Source organism: Lissotriton vulgaris, chromosome 4_1 (assembly GCF_964263255.1).
Source record: "Lissotriton vulgaris chromosome 4_1, aLisVul1.2, whole genome shotgun sequence".
NCBI lineage: Eukaryota > Metazoa > Chordata > Amphibia > Caudata > Salamandridae > Lissotriton > Lissotriton vulgaris.
The window spans coordinates 75,078,807-75,105,208 of record NC_141691.1 but is presented as its reverse complement, the minus strand read 5'-3'; the positions used below and the strand labels follow the sequence as shown (position 1 = coordinate 75,105,208).

Below are 26,402 nucleotides of genomic sequence, written 5' to 3'. Positions count from 1 at the left end.
ATGTTGTTTCAGACCTGCCACGATATGGGGGCTAGCGATCACAATGGGCTGCAGATGATAAGTGCAAAGCAAACACCACTTCATGCGGGTGGATCAATACTGTCAAAACTGCCTGTAATCTATCTGCAAGAATTTTTGGTAAAATCTTAATATCACTACTGATCAGCGGGATGGTCTGAATTCTTGCAGATTAATGGGTCTTTATTAGGCCTAAAGCAGAATTTTCAGGAATTTTGCATTAAACTTGTTACGTGAAGTTCCCGAAATTACGCCATTACGTCACTTTGCGTAATCATGCACTATTTGTGGTAAAAATGTACTATTACTGGCGCAGTTTGCAGTAATGGATGGGAAAAAGTTAACACAAATGCCCGGCAGCATCAGCTGTTGTTCATGGTGCAAAAATTCACGCGAGGATGCATTTTGCTCTAATATATAGACATCATGACGGATTTGCATTTTGCATAATTACGCATAAACACAAATTTCACACACGGATAGTCTTTATCCAGACAGTTTTTGACAAGGGCAATCTTGGCTCTGTTAGATTCTGGCAATGGCCTTCTAGTCCTATCCTCCTTTTGTCCCTTCAAAACCTTTATGTAAGAGGGTGGGCTTGGTTTCATATGTTGACCTTAGAAAATGTTGAAGAAAATTCATCAAACCCTAGAACTTTGCCAATTGGCAATTCATCTATCACCTTCCTGCTTTCCTCCTTGGTACTATCCTCCTCATGTGTCTGGGCAGGTCAGTCAAAAATGTTGAGAAGAGCATCAAGGATAAAAACTGGTCCCACAATGCCTTAGTATTCCTACTCTTCGAGGATCAGAATGGTCAGTAGAACACCTGGAAGCCCAAATGTGTCTCAATGGGATGTGTAACCATCATGCCCTGTACATCTCTTATAGTCGGGATACCTATGGTTGGGTTATGGTTGTTGCCCTAATTATAAGGCTAGGAGTCAACCACCGCCACCGTTCTCCTCTGAATCTGTATGCAACACGGATATTAAGTGGTCTTTGTCTTTGGGCAATTTATATGGCGTAGTAAAGAGCCGCCGAGGGGGTTCTGAATCCCCAAGTCAATCCTGATCTGAAACCAACCAGGGATCAGAGACACCATTCAGTGTTGCGTTTGAACTCAAGCCTAATAACGAATGAGGAAATAATTTACGTTCCATACATGTAAGACATAAAAGTTAAATTCTGTTTATTGGGTGCAGCAATCACCATGTGTCAGTTAAGGTATAGTTTTTCATGAGATAATTGAGCTATCCCTAAAGAACTTGGGGGCATATTACCAAGAACAGAGTTAAGATTAGTGCCGCTTTAGCGGCAGGAAACTGCCACTAAAGCGGCGATAATGGGCTTGATAATATGCCATCGAGAATTCCAATAGAAGTCCATGTTCACACCAGAACATGGGCTTCTATGGGAATTTCCAAGGGCATGATATCAAGCTCATTATCGTCGCTTTAGCAGCAGTTTCCTGCCGCTAAAGCGGCGATCATTTTAACGCTGTTTCTTGATAATATGCTCCTTGGTCTTATCCACTGATAGGGCATAGTCTAGCAATATTGAAGAGGGCAGCGATATACATCTCCAGACTGCATGCTGTGGCAACCTGCAGGGCTTGAAATATAATCACCTATCTCCTCTCTCTATTTACAAAGTGACATGGAGAGTCGTGATTTTGCAAGCTCCTCTCTACAGTGTGTGTAAAAAACAAGATAGTCTTGGAGACTTTTTACTTAAAATGAAAAAGGTATATTTGATAGAGAACTGTGAAATTTGAGAGAGTGGTGTGATGATGTTTGAAAAGATTAATGCAAGTCCAAAACATATTTAAATTTAAAGCTGCTCTTTGGATAATAATTCATGTGTGTTTGGGAGATTTGCAGCTGTTAGTATTTCTTTTGTGCCAGTGGTCACTTGTTGCTGTGGCTGTTATTGCATCAGTCAAGTGGAGGCTTTTTATATTGATAACCTTTTTTCCCAACATTGCTGTGGTAAATCTGTCGTACACTATGGGATGGTTGGTGTTCTAGCATAATGTATCCAGGCATTCGGAATATTGACAACCATAACATTGTGAAAGATAGTATATATGTGTAAGTATAGTTCACTTTGTGATGTGCACCTGGATGGTTGCTACTATGATCCTGCAAGGTGTGGTACTATAACGTTCCTATTTGATGTAGTCACTACTTTAACAATGATCAAAGTCATTGATAGCTCAGAAATATTTCCATTGATCAGAAGTAGCTCTTACTAGAGAAAGGTTGGAGAGTTCTGGCATAGATCAACCTAATGATCCCTGTCTGGTGCTGCATGGTGGCCTTTATAAATATGCAGTGCCCATCAATATCTGTCCATGGCTGAGTTACTCAGAATAGCTGCGCCACCCTTCCAGTAAGCTGTAGTAGTTGACCCGTCAATTCCTGCCTGTGGTCTTTTGCTAGATTAATACACTCTCCCAACCAGTCCATTTTAAGCTTCTCACTTTCTGCAGCAGATAGATGGGTCTCTGGTACCAGGGCTACGTCTTGTTGGATTGTGTGGAGGTATCATAGGTCTATCTTCCTCTTGATATAATGGGTCAAGCCATGAACATTGAGGGAAAGTGCCACTAAAACCTGTGTATTCTGCATACTTCATGAAGCGGTTAATCTAATGGTGTGTTTCTATTTGAATATATCCCTAGGAATAGTAGTGGTATATCTGAGTGAGTATTGACATATAGAGGAGTGAGAAGTGTAGGGTGATAGCCAGCAAAAACAAACGTTAGACAGAGTTCCAGCCTGCTCTGCTGATTGTCTCTTTTAAATGCATAATGTTAGCCTCCGTGTCTTTAATGAAATTCAGATTCTCTGGTCATGGTAATAGGAGAATCGCAATTGTCCACTGTAGTCAGTCTAACCTGATGACCACTGCTCTCGGTCCCCTTACTATGACTAGAATGTGGTAAACAGTGGTGGAGGTCTTTAGTGGTGACTGGTGTGTGGTCGGGCACTTACACCTTAGGCGGACGAGTTGTTGGCAGTCTGGGTCTGATGTCCAACCTCCATGAGTTTCATCTAACCATACCTCTTCCCTATCCAACGGGGGTGACTAACCTCATACAAGGTGATTTGGGTCTATTAGACATGTATTTCACGCAGGCTTTGTGGGACTCCTAAGTGTCAGTGTAGGAAAGTAAATCAATGCACACCATGGGAATCCTCCTGGCCGTACCTCAACCATTGTTTTATAGGCTCCCCACTCTCTAGATCAATTATCGAATGCAAGCCATTCCTCTGCGTCCCACCCACAGTGTCATAACCTTTCTTCCCATTAATGGCATATTTCGTCTTACTCTATATAAAATTCTTGGGCTCCGATGACCATTGTCTAGTGACCTCTTCTAGCCTCTTTCTCGTTCAATTGGCGACTGCTCCCTTTGGGGCTGATTTGCATGTGGACCACCGTCTCGCCTTGCTGCTCTACTGCATCCATGGCAGGAGATTCCAACATATCTAGTAATCCTTCCAGGTGTCTCTGAATTCTATGGTATGCTTCCCACAAATTATTTAAATGGTTGTTGACTCTAGCAAGGTATATTGAAGGCCCAGTTTTTTCAGTCTAAATTTCTGGGCTAGGAACCGTTTGTGCATTTGCAATGTTTCGTTGAAAAATCATGAGAAATGAACATTTTGTAGTCCCCATATTTAAACGGGCCGCGTTATTTAGACGTCTGGGTGGGTTGCTGTTTCTGTTGACGGTAATAAAGCTGACTATCACTTGCCTGGGCCTTCTCACCTGTTAGTGGCCTGGGCTTGTGGCCCTTTGGGTCCTTTGTAGCTCTAGTAGTAGGTAGAATACTGAGGCTGTATGTTCTGGTATGAAGCACTTTAGAAAGAATATCTTGTTGTCGTTTTCCAGCTTTTATGAGTTCCCTCCAAAAATTGCTGGTTATCCCAACAATTTCTGTCCTCCAATTCCATGGTTTTCTTCTCCATGTTCCAATGATCCTACTCCCAGGCTAAGGCGCTTTCCATGTTTTGCTCTATAGTAGCTATCCTATCTTCAGCTGCAGCTGCAATCAGGTGCAAATTTAAGGAGGATGTATCTGCTATGACCGATACGATGATCAATGGCTTTGATGTGTTCCCCTAAACTGGAGTCATGGACATTCTCAGGGCTATCAATTTTTTTTTCATTATGGCCTCTAGGGCCGGCTTTTCTGCCATATTGTGCCACCCTTTGCTTGGGTTTTGGGATTTACCTGCCACAACTTCTGTAAAAAGGATTTGTGTAGTTGATCACAACATCTGTCCATTTCACTCGAGGTAGATGGCCAGTCTAACGCATACCAACCACCCAGGCAGCCCCAGATACAATTTCGTAGGGCTCCGGCCTTCAAATGTGTAACTGGTGAATCTCATTTGCCCTATGACATACAGTCGCTGGCTTCAGGGGTGCATCGAAGAAACTTTCCTTTATTTCTTGGTTGGTCCATGCACCTCTCGTTGTCCGCAGTCATATGGAATCTGGGAGCATGCAGTTGCCTCCTTTAATGAACATGTCACCAAATACCTGCAAAACAATGAGGGCCATATTTATGGGAAAGTAATTCAGTGCAGGAAGTTACCTTGCTGCGCGACTGGGAAAGGTCAGGAATGCACTGTATTTAGAAGAATACAGTGCATTCCTACCTTTGTCCCTGTGCTGGGCCATTTCGGCTGCATTCAGTCAATGCAGGCACCAGTGCACCAGGTTCCAAGGGTGCCTGCGTTGCATGCAGGATTATTTTAATGCAGAAAGTGGCACCTTCCTGAACAAAAACAATGCTGAGAGTCACATTCCTCCTTCCGTTTATGCTGCACAATGCAGCGCACAATGAAAGAGGAAGTAACAAAGGAAAATAAAGATAGTTCTCATTACGCCTCCTCTGGTAGGCATGGGCGGAAAATCCGTTCCGCTCGCGGATTTTGCGGATTTTCGGGAAATCCGCAATCCGCGAGATTTGCGAATTTCCTGAAAAATCCGCAAATCCGCGAGCAGCGGATTTTGCTCGCACTGCTCGCACTGTTCGCGTGAGTTCGCGCCCCGCGAATAAGTGCGAAATTGCAGAAATACGATTTTAGCAAAACTGAAAGTAACTACTTACCAGGTTCAAAAGTTCAGGCTCATCATTAGTAGCCATTTCCTGTAGTGCTTCCTGAGGGGCCCCTCCAGAGTTCAGTTGCCAGTTGCAACTATTATGTGACCCTGCTCTGAACCTCAGAATAGTTACACATATGCCACAAAGGTCCTGAATTACAGCTAAGGGAGACAAGCAGGAGCCAGGCTGGAAGTTAAAATCCATTAATCAGCCCCTAATTCATTATTGTCAGTTGGGGCAGGGCAGGTGTTGTAACTAATTTTGCAACAATGAAAGCACTTAGCAAGTGCAAAAGATCACTAATCAGGGCGCACTAAGGAAGCAGGTGCCAGCTAAAAAAATATTCTGTGACACATTAATCAGCCCCAAATTAATTCAGGTCACTTGAGGCAGGGAAGGTGTGCTTTGCTTTGCCAAAAATAATGTACACTGGACAACCAGAGGGTGTGGTGATGAAACAGAGGGTGGCATGGGTGGGCCAGAGGGTGGCATGAGTAGTCAGAGAGTGGCAGTGGTGACAGAGAGTGGCAGTGATGAAGAAGAGTGTCCCAAACAGGTTGGACACGTAGAAACAACAAGTTCGCAAAACTTGCGACCCGACAGGTAAGTTCGCAAATTGCGAAAGTGTAAAAACCCTCGCGAACTGGCAGAAACACGGGCGAACACAAAAAAAAAAAAAAATCCGCAAATTCGCGGGAATTCGCGGATTTTGCGGATTGCGAGTTTGCAAATCCGCAAATTCGCGGATTGCCAATCCGCAAAATCCGCTCATGCTTATCCTCTGGGAAGGGGTATCTTTTTGCCACATTCCCACATCTACCACTTTTGGTATATCTGGGAATGTGTCAAAAGCCATGGGAGTTGTGTGGGAACACCCTTGCTTTGCCCTGAAATGCATTCCCAGGGCAGAGTATTCCAGCACAGCGATTTGAGGTGTTACATTGCTCCAGATTTATGAAGCCACTCAGGACCATGCAAGGTGGCCTTGCATGGCTTCCTAAATCTCATTTTTTATGCTTACATCGTGATTGCACCACATTGTATGGTGCAAGTGTGATTCACGTCCCCTCATAAATATGCCCCTCTGTATTGTATAAATTGTGGGGTTCTGAGTTCAGCAAGCAGGGACTTCAAGCCGGAGCTGGTCAATGCTGTTCGGCCTGTAATAAGAGCTGCAAGACCATTAATTTTTTCACCATCATTCTACTTACTGCCCCTGGTGGAGAACAACTGTCAAGGCAGATAAATCAAGTTGATGGGGATTATTAATCATTCCCTGGTGGATTAAAGAGCTCCTATATGGATTCAATGCTGTTTAAGAGTAAGTCCTATTCCTGCTTCTATTGGCCTCTGTCCTGGTGTGTCTAGTTCTCTGCCGGCCATGCACACTTGTCCCGCAAAAGCGTGCCAGTAGACCCGATTCAAGCAGGGAGACGCCTGATTTTTTAAGCCAAAAATATTTGTATTTAGCCGTCTCCAACCTAAAATTGGCTCTGCTTCAATAGAAGTCAATGGGGAAATACATTCTCCAGATTTTCTTTTTCAAAATCTCCTACTTTTCTGATCACAAATTTCGGCTTGTTTGGCCCTGTGACCTGTCTGAGCCCTTTACATGGAGAATTTGAAACTCACCCAACCAACTTAAGAAGCACACACACTTCCTTCCTTCTGAGAAACTCTCGATGACAAGACACGAAGGACACAATGGTATTATAGCTTATCACAGTGAGGAGCGACCATGAGTTGCGAGGAAAGTGCATGGAAGACCGTGAAACTTGTGTTTAATTCTCTGTTGATATAGAGAATTTATAAGCATTGGGAGATGGTGATAGTTGGTAACTGTGACCTATATGAGTTTACTAGAGAATGTATCACTTTACTAGTCTTTTCTGAGCACTATAACAAAATATTTAGGATTCATGCTTGTATTGAGTCCTCCAGGATGTTAAGAACGAATTACAGATTTGCATTTAAAGGGAAAAATCCAGTTTGACCAATTTTCACCTCCCCAAATTCAAGTTTTAATGTTCAGCCAGCCCGTCTCTTAGTGAAGGTTTCCTACCTTGACATTTTTTATTCTGTTGAATCTCTCAAGTGTGCCCCGGGGGATCAACCCATCGCACATGGGCTATCCTGGTACACATTATGCCATTACGCCTTTTTCCAACTTTGAAAGATCCAGGTATCAACATGGATGTTGGTCTGACTGTGCACTGGAACCCACAGACCAGGCCGTATCTCTTGCTGAGGATTAACAGAGAGATTACTCAAATCTCAGGGTTTGCAAGACCACAGGACAACACGGCTATCCAGAGCCCCCATCCTCGAGCTCACAGCGGGTTAGAAGATGCAGCCAACGCAATCTTGGGTAGGCCTCCACTTTGAGTTCGCTCTCCTCAAAGCAATTAGAACTATCTCTTCACCACTTGCACATCAAGGCTGCTGGCTCCTTTGATGCCTAAATATGACATGTGTGCATTTGTGCTCTTGGTGATGTGTTCTGGTCTTCTTATCATATTTTGTGCTCCATAAATTATGTTATCAAATGGAACCTCTAATGTAATGCTATGTTCTGAAGCAGCCTTTGTTAAAACCACTCCAAAGCTTAAGTCCACGAATAAGACGTGCTCTGGTATTATTTAGACTTTGATGTAGAGGTTACTCTGTCACAAAGTGATGAATAGCGGTCCACCATAATACAAATGCCATCAATTATAATGCACTCGCAATGCTCCAGAAGGGACATCTACCGTGTTTGTGGCAACGTTTCCTATCCTCTGAACTCTAAATAAGGCCTTACGTTGTGGACCTTGGTCCTGACACCTGTAGCCAATGTACCTAGACATTTTGTGGTTGCAAATTCACAAAATCGGGGTGTTTTGAATGCACGATGGTGTTGTGCCTTACCCTAGCCCCCTTTGGCTGCTTTGAAAAGGCTTTTCGACTCGCAAAAGGGGTCTTGTGAATCATTAAGGATCGCAGTTAGGAGGAGGCATGGAAGGGGGGCCTCTCCTAATTGCAATTTGTAATAGTAAATATCAACTCTTTGCAAACATGATCACAGCTCATCGAAAAGTTACCAACACCTCAAAGGGGGTAGTAATTGATTTTAAGGCAAACTGTTCTCATGGGTCAGATTCCCCTTTAGGTACCTTGTTGAAGACCGCTTCCTCGTCCCCCTGATGTGTTCGCAAACGGGGGACGTGTTTTTAAAAGAGGCATGGGTCCCTCCAGTGGACATAGGCTGCTTCAAAAAATAAGATCCCCATTCGAGAATGCAATTGCAGCAATGGATGTCTACTGTCCCTGACCGACCACCAACCTTTCATTCATGCCACCCACAGTGAGATGCAAGATGGAACCTGGCTAATTAATATTTATTAGGGGGTCATTTTGTGAGCCCCCGTGAACGGAAACTTTGCTATGCAACCTGCTATTAAATAGGTTGCATTGAAATTTATATCCTCATTCACAAACCAATCAGGCGCAATTTGCACACTGGTTTGCCAACAGTAATTGCACATCAGGCCCTGGTCTCTTACATTGGCATTAGCACTAGACCCTACCTTGCTCAAATCAAGCATTTGTAAAAGCCACCTATAACAGTGTCTCTCTTCTCCAGCATTGTACTAATTACATCATTTTCCCCATGCCCCTTGCATCCTAGTTTCTGTGATCTGGATTCAACTGGACCCAAGAGACACACAATACTGTTGTGTGTATTACACCTCACGCTTAAGATGCCTCAGCAGCAATGCAAATGCTCATTTTAAAGGGCTCCCCTGCAACTGGTAGCAATATCAGGTACCTAAAAAATATTTTGTTCAGCACTTACATCAGCCAGTTTGCTGAAACCCCTTGCGCCTGCCCTGGTCCCTGGCTCCCTCTCCTTTTGGGTCATTGCGCTCATTCATGGAGACCTAACATCACCGAACCAACCCTAAACATTCTCGCCACCCAAAACAATCCTCTGGGCTGAACAAAAACCCATCTCCTTGGTAGTGCGGAGTCTTATTGACTTTTGGGGTGGATCAATCTATTGGTCATCTCTTGGGTCGATCACCTTCTAGTAAAATGTTACCCCTACCACCCTTTTCCTGGTCCATTGAAATTTGGAAATCTGTTGGACCCTTTTACATGAAAGCCATGTTTAGCCTCAACACGTGTCTTTAGGCAAGAGATTCAAATAGAACTAATGTGTACCAACCTCAGCATTGGAGAAAGAGATCTTGGAGGAGAAAATCTGGTAACACGTGTTTCCGATTTTGGTCCACTTCTTGATTCCACACATGGGGCACGAGTAGGCATCAGAGATAGTCACTTTTGCGCATGATTCGGGCGCTGAGGGGTCGGCCACAGCATCTTCACTTGTCCTATTTACTAAAAACAAGAATTAAGAAGATCTCATTGTATTGCAGCGATTGCTGTCTCCAATTCATGGCTGGTGCCATTAAATATCACCATCGCTGCGCATATTCTATATGTTGGAATCTTTTGTACCGAGAAGGCATGCTTCAGCTGTACAACTATCACCATGAGGAACCTCTTAGGGAGGGAGATTCCTCACTAGTGCAGGATGCAACACAACTGCATCAATCGTTTCCAACATGCAACATGTTTATCAACCATGCCAGCGGGTTCACTGCAGTTCCTGTGGATTTTCCTTGCCCCTGCATGAAGCTGGCAGTCTTGCAGGTACTGGGCAATGCTGTCTGGGGTAAACAGACTCCGTGCCTTTTCTGATAAACCCACATCACAGCCCACCTCAGGCAACTCCACTGCCCCCCGTACATGCCAATACAAGCTGCTCAACCACACACACACGGCTCTACACACCAAGGACCCGCTTACATTAACCACCGCCTGAACTTCCACTAACCGTCGAGAAGACTACGCTCTGCCTCCCTTTCACTTGCCCAAACTCCCTGCATCAGCTGAAGCAGAAGTGGAGTCTCCCACATCGCAGCAAGGACCTGGAATAGCCTTCCCACCCAACTCCAGACCATCGCCTCACCTCTGGAATTTCAAAAGGCCCTTAAGACCTCTGTTTGTATAAGCCTCCAGGGGCTGCAAGCGCCTTGATGCTCAATTGATGAATAGCCATCCTAATTGATTGATTGGCTGAGGCCCATTCTCATTGGGGAGTGTCGGCAATGTAGCTGTTGAAGTTCATCCAGGAGCTACATACTGTATAAGGTTTCCCTCTCATTAGCATTCCTAGAGCCACAAAATAGACATTGGCTACCGTCCACAGAGGGCAGAAGACTCATTGGAAGGCTCCATGCCTGGGCTTAAAGCCAACTTGAACTCTAGACAGAACTAAAAGACCATCAGTGTGGTCCAATAGGGATAACCATGCACCAAAATGGTCCATACAAGTAAAGGGACTCAGGAATCATACCCGAGGATGGGCCACGTAGTGAAGCCCCTTGTCAACTGTACCTGTGGATGTGCTAGTGTGGGAAAGGGCCTTGTGATTTTTTTCATGAAGATGGTATGCCCCTGAATATCGAATCAACAATATTGACGGGACACAGTAGCGGCTGGTAGGGAACGGTGGCGAGGGCTGAGGGGGAAAAAAAGAAACAAACCTGCTCGTCAAGCTGGTCACCAGCTATCGCCTTTTCTCCACACAGGAACCAGGAAGCAAGCACCCAGGCTCCCAGCCAATCACAACGCTGCAATGCAGCATTGTGATTGGTCTGAGTGCTGTGGTTCGGCGCTCACATGGGGAATGGGAGCCTGTGTATGTTCTCCGACCAGGCTGTAATGCAGCAAGTGCCAGCCAAACCTACATGCGCACTTAAGGTGCAGCCACAACGCCTCCCTGTGACGCGGGGAGCCCAGCCCCGCCCCGCCGCTTCAACTGCAAGCTCAATACAAATAAATAAAATGATAATAACGAAGCCTTACTATCATTTTGTTTATGTATTGAGCTTGCAGCTGAAGCAGTCACAATCCATGTTAATTGAGCTCAATGTCACTGCATGACAGCCCCTGCGGAGTGAGTTTACTGTCATTGCATCACAATCCATGTGTGGTGAGCTCACATTCACTGCACAGCAGGTCATCTGGATTGAGCTCAGTGTCACTGCAAGACAGTCCATGTGAATTAAGTTCACTGTCACTGTAAGACAGCTCGTGTGGTTGAGCTAAATATCACTGCATGACACCCTGTGGATTCAGCACCCAGTCACTGCATCACAATCCATGAGTATTGAGCTCACATTCACTGCATGGCAGTCCGTGTGAGCTCACTGTCACTGCATGGCAGTCCATGTGAGCTCACTGTCACTAGATGGCAGTTCATGTGAGCTCACAGTCACTGCATCACACTCCATGAGTATTGAGCTCACATTCACTGCATGGCAGTCCATGTGAGCTCACAGTCACTGCATCACAATCCATGAGTATTGAGCTCACAGTCACTGCATGACAGTCCATGTGAGCTCACTGTCACTGCATGACAGTCCATGTGAGCTCACAGTCACTGCATGACAGTCCATGTGAGCTCACAGTCACTGCATGACAGTCCATGTGAGCTCACAGTCACTGAATGGCAGTCCATGTGAGCTCACTGTCACTGCATGACAGTCCAGGTGAGCTCACAGTCACTGCATGACAGTCCATGTGAGCTCACAGTCACTGAATGGCAGTCCATGTGAGCTCACTGTCACTGCATGGCAGTCCATGTGAGCTCACATTCACTGCATGACAGTCCATGTGAGCTCACAGTCACTGAATGGCAGTCCATGTGAGCTCACTGTCACTGCATGGCAGTCCATGTGAGCTCACTGTCACTGCATGGCAGTCCATGTGAGCTCACAGACACTGCATGACAGTCCATGTGAGCTCACAGTCACTGAATGGCAGTCCATGTGAGCTCACTGTCACTGCATGGCAGTCCATGTGAGCTCACTGTCACTGCATAGCAGTCCATGTGAGCTCACTGTCACTGCATGGCAGTCCATGTGAGCTCACAGTCACTGCATGACAGTCCATGTAAGCTCACAGTCACTGCATGACAGTCCATGTGGGCTGAGCTCACTGTCACTGCATGACAGCCGGTAAACAGTCAAAATATCGAGTCAAAAATATAGAATTGCAGTAATATCGAAGTTAAATATAAAATGGACAAAATATCGAATGGACCGAATATAGTCCACAAAAATATCGAATTTGAGGTAAGTAAGTTAATATCGATTTACATAAATATAGAAAGTCAAAATATCGAAGTATATAATATAGTTATTAAATATATCGATTTTTTAATAATATCAAATTTTTTAAAAGTGTTTTTTATGTTAGTATATGTGTAAAAAGTGTATATTTTATAATTTTTTTAAGTAATGAATTTTATGGTGTTTAATTTTTGCGTAATTTAATTCTGTAGCGGGTTGTGGGTTTATAGGGGAATAGGGTGGGAAGTAATTTAATTATAATTAATTAAATATTTTAATTGATTTCTTGGTATTTATATTGAATTAATTGTTAATTAATTTTCAATGGGTAATTTATTAAATTATAATTGGTCATTATTTTACTTAATTTATTAATTGATAATCATGTTAATTTTATTAATTTATTTTCTGTAGCGGGTTGTGGGTTTATAGGGGAATAGGGTGGGAAGTAATTAAATTATAATTGATGAAATGTTTTAATTTATTTAATGGTATTTATCTTGAATTAATTGTTAATTATTTTTAATTGGTAATTAATTAAATTATAATTGGAAATTAATTTTTATTAATTGATTTATTGATAATTATGGTAATTTTATTTTATTTTCTGTAGCGGGTTGTGGGTTTATAGGGGAATAGGGTGGGAAGTAATTTAATTGTAATTAATTACATTTTTAAATTTATTGGTATTTCTTTTGAATTAATTGTTAATTATTTTTCAAATTGCTAATTAATGAATTGTTAATTGGTAATTAATTTGTATTAATAGGTAATGATTTTTAATAATTAATTTCTATTTGTATTTTTAATTGATTAATTATTATATTATATTAAATTGGTAATTATTTTTAATTAATTTGTAATTGGAATTAATATTTAATTTATTTTTATTAATATATGAAGCATTTACTTTCCCTACTGTTGCACTCACTGGAGTAGGAATAGTAATTTTTACCCCTACACTATCCAACGCTTTCCCTACTGTTGCAGTCTCTGGAGCGGGAATAGTAATTTTTACCTCTACGCTATCCAACGCTTTCCCTACTGTTGCACTCTCTGGAGTGGGAATAGTAATTTTTATCCCTAGGCTATCCAGCGCTTTCCCTACTGTTGCACTCACTGGAGTGGGAATAGTAATGTTTGCCACTATGCTATCCAATGTTTTCCCTACTGTTGCACTCTCTGGAGTGAGAATAGTCATGTTTACCCCTACGCTATCCAACGCTTTCTCTACTGTTCCACTCACTGGAGTGGTAATAGTAATTTTTACCCCTACGCTATCCAACACTTTCCCTACTGTTGCACTCTCTGGAGTGGGAATAGTAATTTTTACTCCTACGCTATCCAACGCTTTCCTTACTGTTGCATTCAGTGGAGTGGGAATAGTAATATTTGCCCCTACGCTATCCAACGCTTTCCCTACTGTTGCACTCACTGGAGTGGAAATAGTCATTTTTACCCCTACACTATCCAACGCTTTCCCTACTGTTGCACTCTCTGGAGTGGGAATAGTCATTTTTACCCCTACGCTATCCAACGCTTTCCCTACTGTTGCACTCTCTGGAGTGGGAATAGTCATTTTTACTCTTACGCTAACCAACGCTTTCCCTACTGTTGCACTCACTGGAGTGGGAATAGTAATTTTTGCCCCTACGCTATCCAACGCATTCCCTACTGTTGCACTCACTAGAGTGGGAATAGTAATTTTTGCCCCTACGCTATCCAACGCTTTCCCTACTGTTGCACTCACTGGAGTGGGAATAGAAATTTGTACCCCTACGCTATCCTACGGTAAAGATATTGTATATTGTTTTCTTAATATTATGTTAATATATATATATATATATTAGCTTCCCATCAGAACTCCTTCCGGGTCCCTTGACCCGTGAAAGGTGGCGTGGACGTCGGCGGAGTACACCCGACGATAATCCGCTCAAAGGCAAACAAACATTAAGTCCATAACCCACGCTTTCAGGAAGCAATGAGGAGACACCAAAGTATGGCCAGTGCTGTTTAATCCTGGCCAATCACTGGCCATACTTTGGTGTCTCCTCGTTGCTTCCTGAGAGCGTGGGTTATGGACTTAATGTTTGTTTGCCTTTGAGCATATATATATATATATATATATATATATATATATATATATATATATATAGATATGTTTTAAAAAATAAAATTGTTTTTATAACTTAAATTAATTATTTAATAATTTTAAGGTTATTTAAGTATATTTTAGTTAATTATTTTTAATATTCGATTAATTTAAAGTTATTTTTAAGATATTTAAAAAAAATCGATATTTTGACTAACTATATTTTTTTAACGATATTTTTTATTCGATATTTTTGTACTTACCTGTTTGTAGATAGGAAGTCGATATTTTTGTATTCAATATTTTATCTTCGATATTTGTGTAATTCTATATTTTTGTTATAGATAGTATGTCAGTGAGCCCATGTTGACTCAGCTCACTTTTAAAGCCTGGCACTTTACAAAGAGAGGAATTGTTGGTATATGGCACTTCAAATTGAATGAGCTCTCTGTCGCCTCAAATCATCACTCCACATGTGGTGATGTAACCTGACTACAAGGCAGCCTGCATGTATGTCATTGTCACTTGTACATTGACTGATGTCATTGACACGGCTTGGCATTTTAGGTGAGGTATTTACGAAGGCAGCACACTGCTACTGCGTGGCACTTCACATGATATGTTTTCTCTGTCACTGCATGGCACTCCCGCTAAATTGATCTCCCTGTCACTGAATGGCACTTCACATTATTTGCACTTCACATTGGTGTATCTACCTGTCATTTACCAGCACTTCACATCGATTTATCGCACTGTGGCTGTATGGCACTTAACGTGGGGTATTTTCACTGTCACTGCCTGGCACTTCTCATGAACAGGTCTTTGCATGGTACTTCACCTGACTTGCTCTCACTGCCACTTTATGGAAAACCCAATGACTTATATCACTGGCACTTTGCATGGATGTATTTCACAGGCAGTGAGTGGCACGTGACGTGGATGTATTTCACAGGCACTGAGTGGCAAGTCACAACTTAATCTCACTGCCCCTGCATGGCACTTCACATTAATTGATATCACAGTCACTGCATGCAACTTCATGTCGTTGTATCTTCACATTGATTGATGTCATGGACACCAAATGCCATTCCATTTGAATTGAGCATACAGTCATTGCTTGTCAGGTTACATGCATTGAGCGCACTGTCACTGAATGATACTTCACAGAGGTAATTTCGCTCTCACTGCCTGGCACTTCATATGGATGTATCTCACTGTCGGTGCCTGGCACTTCACCTGACTTGATCCCACTGCCACTTCATGGCACTTCATATGGATATGTCTCATTGTCCCGGCATGACACTTCATATGGATGTATCTCACTGTCACTGCATGGCACTTCATATGGATGTATCTCATTGTCCCCGCATGACACTTCATATGGATGTATCTCACTGTCACTGCATGGCACTTTACATGGATGTATCTCAATATAACTGCATGGCACGTTATATGGATGTCTCTCAGTGTATCTCCATGGCACTTTATATGGATGTATCTCACTGTCACTGCATGGAACTTAGGGGCTTATTATGATTGCGGTTTTCCCGCATCCTCCGGGCCGGCGGAAGCCACCGCCGGCCCGGATGATGCGGGGAAACCGCTGCGGAGCCTCCACAGACCCACCTCCAAATTAGGATGGCTGGTGGGTCTGGTTTTCCGTCTGCAGCTTTTCCGCCGCAGTCGCCTTCCGACCGCGGCGGAAAAGCAATAACATGTCTGGCGGTGTCTATCAGACACCGCCAGGCATATTAGGATGTCTGCACTTCCATGCTTTTCCACAGCGGCTTTTCCACCGTGGAAAAGCATACGGACCTTCACTTCGGGGGCCCTTTGCGGGCCCCCTGGGTGAAGGGGTGGTGGGGGGTGCACATGGGGGTACCTATGGTACCCCCCAGCATTTGCGTGCACACAGCTGCAGGCACCGCGCGGTGCCTGCCGCTTTGTGCACGCAAATGCTGTGCATGCATTTTTACCATTGCGGCGGGTGCAGCTTGAAGCTGCACCCACCGCAATGTTAAAGATAGAGGATGTGACCGCCACCCTGGCGGTCACATCCTAATCTGCACAGAAGGAACGCTGCAGCCCATGCGGACGTTCCCTCGTACTCTGGGGTCGCGGACGGATTCAGGTCCGTCCGCGATCCTAATGACCCCCTTTATATGGATGTATCTGACACTCACTGTATGGCACTTTATATGGATGTCTCTCCGTGTTCCTCCATGGCACTTTATATGGGTGTATCTCACTGTCACAGCATGGCACTTCATATGGTTGTATCTCACTGTCACTGCAAGGCACTTTATATGGATGTCTCTCACTGCCACTTCATGACAATGCCCATTGATTGACATCACTGTCACTGAGCGACACTTCACATGGATGTACTTCACTGTCACTGTCACTGCATGGCACTTCACATGGGGTAACTCAGTTTTGCTGCATGAAACTTCATGTGACGTTCTCTTAGTTTCAATGAAACATTTCACATAGGGTGGCATCCATGTCACTGCAAGATAATTATTACTGTGGCACTGTGTGGGCATGAGAGGGAGGGCACGGAACACCCAGTGAAGCCCACACATGTAAAAAGGATAAAAAAGACAATATATGTGTTATTTGGCTGGGCAGTTTCATGCCAAGGTCGTGAGGGAAATATCATAGTGGGTGTTGGGAAGCTGGACAGTAGATATTGTGGAAACATGAAAAACGTGATTGGACAGGAAATGGAACAGTCGAAAATGGACAGACTAAGAAATCAAATGTACGCAGGGGGACAGTGCAGGAGAATACGTTAAAAGGAAGAGAAGAAAGAGAAGAAAGAAAAGTATACCGGAAACATAGCTGTAGTATTCAAAGTGCTTATAGGATGGTAAGGTCCTGGTCTCCTATTGGTGCCAGATTTTAGGGCTAGTGTTGAGATTAGATAGTGTTAGGGCTAGGGTTCCCATTGGCTGAAGGGGTCACCTGATTAGTAGGGCTATAAATGGCCAGGGTTAGGGCGTCTCAGCCCGGGCGTCTTAGCTAAGGGCGGAGAGGACAAGGACAGCTGCCTGTTTGAGCCTGTTAAGGGTGGAGAGGACAAAGGCAGCTGTCTGTTTGAGTCTGTTAAGAGCGGAGAGGACAAGGGCAGCTGCCTGTTTGAGCCTGTTCGAGACTGGCCAGGGCCAGGGAAAGAAATGCTGCCAATTTTCCTATTTAGCAATTGCCCAGCCCACACGATCCACATACACAAACTTAAGGTACTTATGGATCTATATATTTATCACTTTCTTCTAATTTAGCATTTCCATTGCACTACCCTATTTCTCAGCCAATGCGTATATCAATATATCCTCTATATCCACTCTCATTTATCCAAAACCCCATACCACTACTATGATCCCCAAAATAACCCTTTCTTGACTCTCTCCTACTCTACCCATCCTTTTATCATCTGACACCTCTTTCTACTATACATATCCCCCAAAACAAACCTTTCTAAACTCTTCCCTCTGACTTTCCCTCCAAAACTCCTTTTTACTCATCCAAAAGCCTTCTTCTACTGCTAAGACCTAAAAACAAAATAAAAAAACTAAATCCTTCACCCTTTTATTCCTCCAGTATCCTTTTCAAATAAAATTAACAGACTAACATGTTCCTTCGCAAATTCCATATCCAACTATACTAATTCACCACTAATCCTTTATGGGTTCCGGAGTGGCGTGCTTCAACACCCCATCAGGGGTAACAAGTGCTATATGAATGCAAACCTTTCTTCCATTTGTATCCCTCTGCTATCCTTCTCACTCCAAATAACTGACTAATATCCACCACTCAAATTACTTTCATATTTCACCATACTAATTCACCACTAATCTTTTATGGGCTTCCGGAGTAGCGTGCTTCAACACTCCATCAGGGTTAACAAGCGCTATATAAATACAAACCTTTTTTCCTCCTCTATCCTTCTGTTATCATTCCAAATCCAAGTAACTGACTAACCTATCCACCACTTAAAATGTACTTGCATGTTTCACTTTACTAATTCAACACTAATGCTCTATGGGTCCCAGAGTGGAGTACTACTCGCCGAAAAAGCGCTTTGACGCCTCGTTAGGGGTAGTAAGCGCTATATAAATGCAATTACAATACAATACAATGTAGCCATCCAACACTCAGGAAAGTTTTCTTCTACGAGAGAAGTCTTGCGTGCCTCTCGAGTACTGCTCCAACCGCGCATTGCAGAGAATTGTGCTTTCCCCTATTTTTTCTTCTTCTGTGCCACTGGCATCGTTCTTCCATTCTACTGTGTTTGAGCCATCATAACGTTTCCACTACACTCCCTCTGTGCCAGAAAAACGCTTCCCCTACACCACCTCTGTGCCATCATAACGTTTCCACTACAACCCTTCTGTGCCATCATAACGCTTCCACTACACCCCTCTGTGCCAGCCTAACGCTTCCTCTACACTCTCTCTGTGCCAGAATAACGCTTCCCCTACAACCCATCTGAGCCAGCATAATGCTTCCACTACAACCCTTTTGTGTCAACATAACGCTTCACTACAACCCCTCTGTGCCATCATAACACTTCCACTACACCCCCTCTGTGCTAGCATAACACTTCCACTACACCCCCTCTGTGCTAGCATAACGTTTCCACTACAACCCCTCTGTGCTAGCATAACACTTCCACTACACCCCATCTGTGCCAGCATGGCTCTCCCTTCGGACTCCCCCTGTGCTGGTAGGGTGCTGCATTAGACTCCCTCTGTGCCAGCATGGCTCTCCCTTCGGACTCCCCCTGTGCTGGTAGGGTGCTGCATTAGACTCCCTCTGTGCCAGCATGGCTCTCCCTTCGGACTCCCCCTGTGCTGGTAGGGTGCTGCATTAGACTCCCTCTGTGCCAGCATGGCTCTCCCTTCGGACTCCCCCTGTGCTGGTAGGGTGCTGCATTAGGTGCTGCATTAGACTCCCTCTGTGCCAGCATGGCTCTCCCTTCGGACTCCCCCTGTGCTGGTAGGGTGCTGCATTAGACTCCCTCTGTGCCAGCATGGCTCTCCCGTCGGACTCCCCCTGTGCTGGTAGGGTGCTGCATTAGACTCCCTCTGTGCCAGCATGGCTCTCCCTTCGGACTCCCCCTGTGCTGGTAGGGTGCTGCATTAGATTCCCTCTGTGCCAGCATGGCTCTCCCTTCGGACTCCCCCTGTGCTGGTAGGGTGCTGCATTAGACTCCCTCTGTGCCAGCATGGCTCTCCCTTCGGACTCCCCCTGTGCTGGTAGGGTGCTGCATTAGACTCCCTCTGTGCCAGCATGGCTCTCCCTTCGGACTCCCCCTGTGCTGGTAGGGTGCTGCATTAGACTCCCTCTGTGCCAGCATGGCTCTCCCTTCGGACTCCCCCTGTGCTGGTAGGGTGCTGCATTAGACTCCCTCTGTGCCAGCATGGCTCTCCCGTCGGACTCCCCCTGTGCTGGTAGGGTGCTGCATTAGACTCCCTCTGTGCCAGCATGGCTCTCCCGTCGGACTCCCCCTGTGCTGGTAGGGTGCTGCATTAGACTCCCTCTGTGCCAGCATGGCTCTCCCTTCGGACTCCCCCTGTGCTGGTAGGGTGCTGCATTAGACTCCCTCTGTGCCAGCATGGCTCTCCCTTCGGACTCCCCCTGTGCTGGTAGGGTGCTGCATTAGACTCCCTCTGTGCCAGCATGGCTCTCCCTTCGGACTCCCCCTGTGCTGGTAGGGTGCTGCATTAGACTCCCTCTGTGCCAGCATGGCTCTCCCTTCGGACTCCCCCTGTGCTGGTAGGGTGCTGCATTAGACTCCCTCTGTGCCAGCATGGCTCTCCCTTCGGACTCCCCCTGTGCTGGTAGGGTGCTGCATTAGACTCCCTCTGTGCCAGCATGGCTCTCCCGTCGGACTCCCCCTGTGCTGGTAGGGTGCTGCATTAGACTCCCTCTGTGCCAGCATGGCTCTCCCGTCGGACTCCCCCTGTGCTGGTAGGGTGCTGCATTAGACTCCCTCTGTGCCAGCATGGCTCTCCCGTCGGACTCCCCCTGTGCTGGTAGGGTGCTGCATTAGACTCCCTCTGTGCCAGCATGGCTCTCCCTTCGGACTCCCCCTGTGCTGGTAGGGTGCTGCATTAGACTCCCTCTGTGCCAGCATGGCTCTCCCGTCTGACTCCCCCTGTGCTGGTATGGTGCTGCATTAGACCCCCTCTGTACGGGCATGGCTCTCCCTCTGCGCTGGTATGGTGCTGCATTAGACCCCCTCTGTGCTGGCATGGCTCTCCCTTCGGACTCCCCCTGTGCTGGTAGGGTGCTGCATTAGACTCCCTCTGTGCCAGCATGGCTCTCCCTTCGGACTCCCCCTGTGCTGGTAGGGTGCTGCATTAGACTCCCTCTGTGCCAGCATGGCTCTCCCGTCGGACTCCCCCTGTGCTGGTATGGTGCTGCATTAGACCCCCTCTGTACGGGCATGGCTCTCCCTCTGCGCTGGTATGGTGCTGCATTAGACCCCCTCTGTGCTGGCATGGCTCTCCCTCCGGACTCCCCCTGTGCTGGTAGGGTGCTGCATTAGACCCCCTCTATGCCGTCATAGCTCTCCCTCTGTCCTGGTATTGTGCTGCATTAGACACCCTCTGTACCAGCCTAGCTCTCCCTCTGGGATCCCTCTGTGCTGGTATGGTGCTGCATTAGACCCCCTCTGTGCGGCATGGCTCTCCCTCCGGACTCCCCCTGTGCTGGTAGGGTGCTGCATTAGACCCCCTCTATGCCGTCATAGCTCTCCCTCTGTCCTGGTATTGTGCTGCATTAGACACCCTCTGTACCAGCCTAGCTCTCCCTCTGGGATCCCTCTGTGCTGGTATGGTGCTGCATTAGACCCCCTCTGTGCTGGCATGGCTCTCCCTCTGTGCTGGTATGGTGCTGCATTAGACCCCCTCTGTGCGGCATGGCTCTCCCTCTGGGCTCCCCCTGTGCTGGTATGGTGCTGCATTAGACCCCCTCTGTGTGGGCATAGCTCTCCCTCTGGGATCCCTCTGTGCTGGTATGGTGCTGCATTATACCCCCCTCTGTGCTGGCATGGCTCTACCTCCGGACTCCCCCTGTGCTGGTATGGGGCTGCATTAGACACCCCCACTATGTGCCGGTGTGGCTATCCCATTACACTCCCGAAGTTTAGGCGTGGCTCTCCCATTAGTTTCTTTGCTAACGTATTTCTCCTACTGCACTCTCTCTGTGTGCTGGTCTGACCCTCCGATTAGATGCCCTCTGTGCCGGCATAGCTCTCCCTCTGAATTGTTTTGGTGCTCCATTAGACCCCCTCTGTGCGGGCATAGCTCTCCCTCTGTCCTGGTATGGTGCTACATTAGACCGCCTCTGTACCAGCCTAGCTCTCCCTCTGTGCTGGTAGGGTGCTGCATTAGACCCCCTCTGTACCAGCCTAGCTCTCCCACTGGACTCGCTCTCTGCTGGTATGGTGCTGCATTATACCCCCTCTGTGCTGGCATGGCTATCCCTCCAGACTCCTTCTGTGCTGGTATGGTGCCGTATTAGACCCTCTCTGTGCTGGGATAGCTCGCCCTCTGGGCTCCCTCTGTGCTGGGGTAGCTCTCCCTCTGTGCTGCTATGGTGCTGCATTAGACCCCCCCCCCCCCCTGCCGGTATGGCTATCCCTCCGGACTCCCTCTGTGCTGGTATGGTGCTGCATTAGACTACCCCTCTGTGACGACATGGCTATCCCACTACACTCCAGTTTTGGCTGTTCCATTAGTTTCTCTGCTAACAGGTCTCTCCTACTGTACTCTCTCTGTGCTGTCCTGGCCCTCCCATTAGACGCCCTCTGTGCAGCCTGGTTCCCCCTTAACCTATAGACTCTCTCAGTCCCTGTCCCTGCAGGAAAGCCCGAAGCATTTCTCGGGTCCTGTAGGTGGCATGGATCGGACCCTATCCATCGTTTGGCACAATCTTATGTTGGTCCAGACAGACATTGTGCACTTACCCAGAGTGCCACAGGCCACACGCCCTAGCAGCATGAAGGCTACGATCACGGGTGTCATCATGGCAGAGTGTGCTGGACCCCGTCCCACGTCAGTGGCTGCAGAAGACGAGAGATGAGTCTCCAACGCCCTCAACCTTCTGTTTGACCCCTTCCTTCTTTAGAAGTTCTTATATGGAAGGCATTAGTAGGAGGTCTGAGACGTGTCAACCACAATGCGCCCTTCACCCTCTTCAAGATCAGTATCTCCTTCCTGGCAGGCTCCACTGAAGCCAGGCGCTGCAACACCCAAGATGTGTGAACAGGAGGCATCTCTCCAGCCCTCAGCGAGGGGGGCTGAAACAGGGCACAGTGGGCAAAGCACCGCCGGGTGCCCTGTGTGCTTCATGTTGTCTCTGGAGAGCCCTGGGTGAAGTTCTTCAGACTTTTGCAGGCTCTGAAAATGACCAATGGACAGTTCTGAAACTGAAGAACTAGCCATTCGCTGTGTACCTCCCACATGCACGCACAAATGTGGTTTCATTTACAATATGAACTTTCCTCCAATATTTATGAAGGCCCAAATTTGCTTTAATTTAGAATAGGCATTTTCCACCAATATTCATGCACGCACAAATTTACTTTCATTTAGTATAGACATTTTACACCAATATTCATGCACGCACACATTTGCTTTCATTTAGAATAGACATTTTACACCAATATTCATGCATGCACAAATTTGCTTTCATTTAGAATAGACATTTTACACCACTATTCATGCACGCACACATTTGCTTTCATTTAGAATAGACATTTTACACCAATATTCATGCACGCACAAATTTGCTTTCATTTAGTATAGACATTTTACACCAATATTCATGCACGCACACATTTGCTTTCATTTAGAATAGACATTTTACACCAATATTCATGCATGCACAAATTTGCTTTCATTTAGAATAGACATTTTACACCAATATTCATGCACGCACAAATTTTACACCAATATTCATGCACGCACACATTTGCTTTCATTTAGAATAGACATTTTACACCAATATTCATGCACGCACAAATTTGCTTTCATTTAGAATAGACATTTTACACCAATATTCATGCACGCACACATTTGCTTTCATTTAAAAGACATTTTACACCAATATTCATGCACGCACAAATGTGCTTTCATTTAGAATACACATTTTACACCAATATTCATGCACGCACAAATTTGCTTTCATTTAGAATAGACATTTTACACCAATATTCATGCACGCACAAATTTGCTTTCATTTAGAATAGGCATTTTGCACCAATATTCATGCACGCACAAATTTGCTTTCATTTAGAATAGACATTTTACACCAATATTCATGCACGCACAAATGTGCTTTCATTTAGAATAGACATTTTACACCAATATTCATGCACTCACAAATGTGCTTTCATTTAGAATAGACATTTTACACCAATATTCATGCACGCACAAATTTGCTTTCATTTAGAATAGGCATTTTACACCAATATTCATGCACGCACAAATTTGCTTTCATTTAGAATAGGCATTCTGCACCAATATTTTAGGCATTGAGCCTGCGAGCTCTTACCATTGAAGCGCATAGATGATAATCAGATATGATGTAATGCAAACAATTCCAAGATATCCCAATAAATGATGACGATCACATCGTACAACTGAGCACCCACTAACAGTGGCGCAGCTTCAGTCTTGATACTGAGACCTGATATCCTGCACTTCTTTGCTGCTCTGGCATTGAGCATTCATATTAAGCCAGCCTTGAGGTTTCAATCAATCAATCAATCAGTGACACTTATAAAGCGCGCTACATACCCGTAGGGTCTCAAGGCGCTGGGGGGGGGGGTGCCGCTACTGCTCGAACAGCCAGGTCTTCAGCTTCCTCCTGAAGGAGTGGTGGTCTTGGGTCAGGCGCAGGTCGGTCGGCAGGGAGTTCCAGGTCTTGGCGGCCAGGTAGGAGAAGGACCTTCCTCCTGTAGTCGCTCTTCGGATGCGGGGGACGGCGGCGAGGGCGTGGTTGGCTGATCGGAGGTGGCGTTTGGGAGCGTAGAAGTTGACTCGGCTGTTGAGGTAGCTCGGGCTTTGGTCGTGTAGGGCTTTGTGTGCGTGGGTGAGGAGGCGGAAGGTGATTCTTTTGTTGACGGGGAGCCAGTGAAGGTCTCTCAGATGTCCGGAGATGTGGCTGGTTCGTGGGATGTCGAGGATGAGTCTGGCTGAGGCGTTCTGGATCCGCTGGAGTCTCTTCTGGAGCTTGGCGGTGGTACCGGCGTAGAGGGCGTTGCCGTAGTCCAGTCGGCTGGTGACGAGGGCCTGGGTGACGGTCTTCCTGGTCTCGGTGGGGATCCACCAGAAGATCTTCCGTAGCATGCGTAGGATGTTGAAGCACGCCGAGGAGACGTTGTTGACTTGCCTGGTCATGGAGAGGGAGGAGTCCAGGATGAAGCCCAGGTTGCGTGCATGGTCTGTCGGTTTGGGTGCGGTGCCCAGGGCGGGAGGCCACCAGGAGTCGTCCCAGGCGGAGGGTGAGGGGCCCAGGATGAGGACCTCCGTCTTGTCCGAGTTCAGTTTCAGGCGGCTGGTCGTCATCCACTCGGCTACATCTTTCATCCCTTCGTGCAGGTTGGCTCTGGCGGCGGCGGGGTCGTTGGTCAGGGAGAGGATCAGCTGGGTGTCGTCGGCGTAGGAGATTATGCTGAGGTTGTGTTTGCGTACGATGGCCGCGAGGGGGCTCATGTAGACGTTGAAGAGGGTGGGGCTCAGAGATGATCCTTGGGGGACGCCGCAGATGACTTCGGAGGCCTCTGACTTGTACGGTGGTAGGCGGACTCTCTGTGTTCTTCCGTCGAGGAAGGAGATGATCCATTCCAGCGCCTTGTCCTGGATTCCGATGTTGCTGAGGCGCCGTACTAGGGTGCGGTGGCAGACCGTGTCGAATGCCGCGGAGAGGTCTAGGAGGATGAGGGCCGCTGTTTCTCCATTGTCCATCAGGGCTCGGATGTCATCGGTGGCGGCGATGAGGGCGGTCTCGGTGCTGTGGTTGGCTCGGAAGCCGGACTGTGAGGGGTCGAGGGATCCGTTCGTCTCGAGGAAGGCGGCCATCTGCTTGTTGACGGTCTTCTCGATGACTTTGGCTGGAAACGGGAGGAGCGAGATGGGGCGGTAATTCTTGAGGTCGATGGGGTCCGCTGTTGGTTTCTTGAGTAGAGCGCTGAGTTCGGCGTGTTTCCAGCTCTCAGGGAAGATGGTGGTGTCGAAGGATGTGTTGATGATGTCTCGCAGGTGGGGTGCGATGACAGCGTCGGCCTTGTTGAAGACGTGGTGAGGGCAGGGGTCGGTCGGTGATCCGGAGTGGATGGAGTTCATCGTGCGGATGGTGTCTTCGGTGCTGATCGGGGTCCAGGCGTGGAGGGTGGTGGTGGGGGGTGGTTGTTCGGTCATGGTGTGCGTTGGTTGGTTGTTGAAGCTGTTGTGTATGTCCGCGATCTTGTTGTGGAAGTATGAAGCGAGGGAGTTGCAGAGGTCTTGCGATGGGGTGATGTCGTTGTTTCCTGCGCTGGGGTTGGAAAGCTCTTTCACGATGTTGAAGAGTTCCTTGCAGTTGTGTGCGTTGTTGTCCAATCGGTCCTTGAATGCTGTTTTCTTGGCGGCGCGGATCAGCTGGTGGTGTTTCCGGGTGGCAAGTTTGAAGGAGGTCCTGTTGTCCGGTGTCGGTTCCCTTCTCCAGACTTTCTCGAGGGCTCGGCAGTTCTTCTTGGAGCTCTTGAGTTCGTCGGTGAACCATGGGGCCTTCTTGCTGCCGGGTCTGCTAGGCGGGGTCCTCAGTGGGGCGAGTTCGTCCGCGCAGTTGCTGATCCACTTCGTGAGGTTGTCGGCGGCCTGGCTGGGGTTCGCTGAGCTGGCAGGAGGGTGCTGGCTCAGGGAGGTGGTGAGCTGGTCTGCTGTGATCTTGTTCCAGCTTCTGCGGGCGGCCTGTTGCTGGTGTTGGTGGGT

At 46.6% G+C, this 26,402-nt stretch overlaps 1 protein-coding gene across 1 annotated transcript in view; it reads right to left on the bottom strand.

Moving 5' to 3' along the window:
- LOC147718399 (C-type Lectin CRL-like) overlaps positions 1–22,547 on the bottom strand; it is a 37,296-nt gene extending 14,749 nt beyond the window's left edge. Inside the window, exons 1-2 of the mRNA XM_086966713.1 lie at positions 22,394–22,547; positions 9,350–9,522 (exon numbers count right to left, since the gene is read on the bottom strand). Of these exons, the coding sequence (XP_086822839.1) occupies positions 9,350–9,522; positions 22,394–22,454 (234 nt within the window). The 5' untranslated portion in view covers positions 22,455–22,547. The remainder of the gene's footprint in view (positions 1–9,349; positions 9,523–22,393) is intronic.
- Between the last annotated feature and the right edge of the window lie 3,855 nt (positions 22,548–26,402).